Consider the following 4,476-nt stretch of genomic DNA (forward strand, 5'->3'; position numbering starts at 1 on the left):
CAAGTCAATCCTTTGAACCCCATGTGATCATAACACTTCTGTAAATGTGAATTTTTCCCCAAGGAACATCAACCCATCAGTGTAAGTGCCTTTAAAATGACAGCAAAAGCCACACATTTTGATATACAGACTTCAACATGTTCTGTTTTGAAGTAATTTTCAAATGAATACCAGATTCACTCCACAGATCTACTTATGTCCCGACCCTTCGGTCAAATATAGGAGCCCTTTGTGGCCCCAAGTCTAAAAGTTTGCCCACCCCTGGTTAAGCCCTGAAGAAAAGGCCAGATTAAAAGAGAAATAAACCATTTTATTGAAATTTGCATTCAGCTGTTCTCATAAATATACAGTTTCATTCACTATATCTTTACAAAAATGCATTGAAATTAATGAAAAACTTTCTGTTAAACTGAAAGAACCATGAATATAAAAAAAAAATGGAGAGAATTCACATTTTAGGTGAAAAAGCCATTTTTGATGTATGAGCCAACATGAATTTGACAGAACCAGAACATTTCTTTTATTAAAAAAAAATCTAACACCTGAAGGTAGTCATTCTCTTATAAAAACACAGTCCCCAGTCAAACTTTGTCCAAAGCGTTTTGTGGGCTTAAAACACTCGGTCAAACTCCGTCTGACTTGTAGTGGCTGGGTTCCGGTTCTGATTGGGCTGCTGTTGGGGAATGTGACCTCTCCGTCTGGGCGGTGCGAGATACTCAAACATGGAAGTGTTGTGAGTGGACAGCATGTTCTTGAGGTCTGAGGGCATGGGATCCGACCAGAAAAAGTCATGGTTGAGTGCGTCATCACTGTCTATGCGCTGAGCCGGGTCCAGAACCAGGAGCTTATCGATGAGATCCAGGGCGTACGGGTCCTTCACGTAGGCTTTGAGGCGGTCCTTCACTTTTCTCTTCTGGCCTTTTGGAAGCTCCATTTTCTGGTACAGTTCATACTTTTTATCCACTCCGGGCCAAACCTGAAAAACAGACGAGGCTGGTGAGAGGCGTGCTGCAACACAGAACCAGCGTTCAATAGAACTCGGTCACCTCTGCAGTGATGGAGCCACACAGCTGGCTGATCAGGGTGAGCTGATGCTGCTCTGTGTTTCCTTGCATGATTGGACTTCTGGTCCACATTTCTGCCATGATGCAGCCCGCTCCCCACAGATCTATGGGAGGGCCGTAGTCTCGCTCACCTACAGAGAGGGGAAAACAACAACAGTACTCTTTGACGCCTACAGATCTGCACTGTTGAGACCAGTGGAAGAAGAAGGTTGCTCTTTCAGCACATTTTCTAGCTCGACTCTTCAGCCTTAACCCCGTTAGTCATGTGATGCTGTTTAGATCCAAAATCTGTCATTTACTAGAGGAGATAGGTACAGCAGAGCAGCAGGAGTTCACCAAAAATTCACCACTGTTAGTGCAGAGCAACCCCGTCCCTCTTCCCCTCACTGTGACTGAAGCTCTCTCCCACTAGCTCACAGCCCCTCACATCTCCAACTTAAAACCAAAGGTGAACAAGATCAGAATTTTGGCATGAGATTTTTTAGAGTATTTTGGGGTTTAGCTAATATTTCAGCTACATGCTAGCCGTTTTGGCTAATTTTAGTTTTTCTTTTAAATTTTTTATGCAGTTTTGGAGTTAAGCTCATATTTCAGCTACATGCCAACTGCTTTTGCTAATTTAGGATTTTTTTTTGTTTTTTATGCTGCTTTGGCGTTAAGCTAATATTTCAGCTGCATCCTAGCTCTTTTGGCTAATTTAAGCTTTTCTTTTTAAGTTTTTTAGCCTGTTTTGGAGTTAGCCTAATATTTACATGCTAGCTGTTTTGGCTAATTCACAATTTTTTTTCCGTTTTTTTTTTTTTAAGATATTTTGAAGTTTAGCTATATTTTCAGCAACAAGCTAGCAGTTTTGTCTAACCCAAGTTTTTTTTTCTTTAGGCTAAATTGGCATTTAGCTAATATTTTAACTGGCTTTCAGCTTCAGCATTTTTTAGCTATCAGCTTCAGCGTTTTCAGTTTCAGCAGCCAAATTCATCTTACAGCGTTCACACTAACATTATCATAAGTAATACTATATATCTAGTTCATGATTATGCTAAAAAGTTATAGTTTTAAAGTTTTAAAAATGTAGTTTTAGAGTGTTCAATAAATGTTTATCCTGTTCGTCCCACGACCTAAGGTGTGATTTGGATTTTGGCCCCTTGAGCGATTGAGTTTGACATTTCTATTTTAAGTGGATGGTCAGAATGGGGCGGAGCAGGGAGACTGTAGCCTCTCCAGCGTATTTTCTGACACAAAAAGATCAAACTGTACTTTTTTTAAATAAAGAAATACTCTGAAATGCAGTTCTAGTCTTAAATTCTTATATGTATATGTTTTCCATCATGAGAAAAATAATTAAAACACTATTTTTTTTTTTAGAGTGGGTCGTTAACACCGGAGCTGTTGACGTTGAAACCTAAATAACAAACTTTTACAGACTATCTCTACCCCATTTACGTAATGAACATCAATCAGCTGCTTTGAGTATTGGCTGTGCAGTTATGCAACACTTTATGACAGAACAGGTTGATTGCATGAGCCCTCCACCACTGTAAAATACCTCATATCAGTATAAACCGATATGAAGCTCGTCTCCGCTTCACAATCTGCTGGAATTACGTCAAATGCATAAACGGCTGAAGAGTAACAGCAGTCAAAAGGGTTTTAGAGGGTTGAGATGTTTCCATTATTGCCAAGAAAGCTTTCAGCTGCTGAACTCTGGTTCACCACACGCCAGTCCAGCACTTCACCAACGGAGCTACTCAGCCGTAGAAATAAGTTTTCAGTGGCAATCAGAATTAGAAAGACATTAGCCAAAAGTTCATTCCAGCTTCTTGATTTCAGTGTCTTAATGCAAGGTGACAGTCTTGTTCCTTTGTGGTGAGGTGTTTACCTAACAGCAGCTCTGGAGGTCTGTACCACAGTGTGACCACACGGTTGGTGTAGCGGTTCCCCTGGCTGTTTTTAGCCAAGCTAAAGGCTCGGGCCAAACCGAAGTCTGCCAGCTTCAGGACGCCGTCTCTGGTGATGAGCACATTGGCTGCTTTCATATCTCTGTGAAGGATCTGAGAGAAGAGGACAGACGGTCATGGACACATTTCAGTTTCCTGGAGTCTGTACTTTTGCAGCCTCAGTGAGTAACAATAGTTTGTATTAGTACAAAGTGAACACTTCCTGAATTACAGTCCCAGTTAAAGCATGAATCTTACCTTGTTTCTGTGGATGTAGTACAATCCATTGAGAAGCATCTGCATGACTTTTTTGATCTCCGCCAGCGTGAACTTCACATTAGCATTGCTCAGCAGCCCAGCCAGGTCGTGTTCACAGAAGTCAAACACCAGGTAGATGCTGCCTTTGTATCTGTTGTACTGGGTAGCTTTTGTAAACCAAGAACAAACACAAGTGAGACATTGCAGTTTCTACATCCCAACTGAGAGCTTTTTCAAACTGCATTCACCAACATTTGAATAAATAAATACTCAGAAAAGCAACTTTAAGCTCAAATTCTTTTACGTGTGTCCTCCAATATGAGGAAGTGCCACAGATCGTGTTAATATTCATTGGAGTGGGTCTTTCACCTGTCAAACATTCCAAATCTAAATATTCTACCAACCTTTAGTTCTGCAGATCTCAATTAGATTGACCACATTCTCGTGTTTGAGAAGCTGAAGGATTTTAATCTCCCTCAATGCAGTGATTGGAAACTGAAACACAGAAAACAAAAGCTACTTCAACAAGTAAAGAAAGGTTCATGATACTCTCAGAATTCCTGAAGGGTTTATTTGCTCATCATTGTGGATAGAGAAACTGTGTCAGGGATCAAGTTTACAGAGCTCTCAAACACATGAGGCTGCTTCCTGCAGAGTATAAACCAGGTTATAAGGCTGCTTCAGAAACAAAACAATGTGTGTACTGTTTATTCCTCACAACAGATATGGAATTCCCTCAGTTTATTCCTGACACTTTGTCCTTGTCCTGAGAACTACTATTTAATTGGCATCCTACACTTCACCTCAAGAACTTGTTAGTCTTTGATGGTCTCAAACTAGTTTTATAATACAAATTTCATTGGAGAGCTCCTGCACTGAACCTAACTTTCTTATTCTTAGAGCCATGAATGATCTTTATACCATTGGAAAGGTCTCGTTTAGCCCTTACAAGTGATATATAGATTAGAGGTGTGCCAAAATATCGATATTGCGATATATCGCGATATTTAGTCCTGCGATCGATTCTCGATGGGTTCTCACCAAGTATCGATATTATATTTTCATTTGAAGAGGCTGTAGCGCTGAGCACCTGAGTCGCGCGCCGGAACTATGGGCGCGAGCTGCATCGGATATTTAATAGCGATGCACGCGCTCATTCGGGAGAAGCACCGGTGAGATACAGGCTCTGTAGCTCGTGTGTGAAGCATGTCTACCTGTCA

General features: G+C 40.9%; 1 protein-coding gene across 1 annotated transcript in view; it reads right to left on the reverse strand.

Moving 5' to 3' along the window:
• Positions 1–380: 380 nt before the first annotated feature.
• cdk9 (cyclin-dependent kinase 9 (CDC2-related kinase)) overlaps positions 381–4,476 on the reverse strand; it is a gene marked incomplete in the record, with an annotated part of 6,113 nt that continues 2,017 nt past the window's right edge. Inside the window, 5 exon segments of the mRNA XM_024268510.2 lie at positions 381–976; positions 1,047–1,195; positions 2,941–3,112; positions 3,257–3,423; positions 3,661–3,751. Of these exon segments, the coding sequence (XP_024124278.2) occupies positions 611–976; positions 1,047–1,195; positions 2,941–3,112; positions 3,257–3,423; positions 3,661–3,751 (945 nt within the window).

This window comes from Oryzias melastigma, linkage group LG12, assembly GCF_002922805.2.
Source record: "Oryzias melastigma strain HK-1 linkage group LG12, ASM292280v2, whole genome shotgun sequence".
NCBI classification, from domain to species: Eukaryota; Metazoa; Chordata; class Actinopteri; order Beloniformes; family Adrianichthyidae; genus Oryzias; species Oryzias melastigma.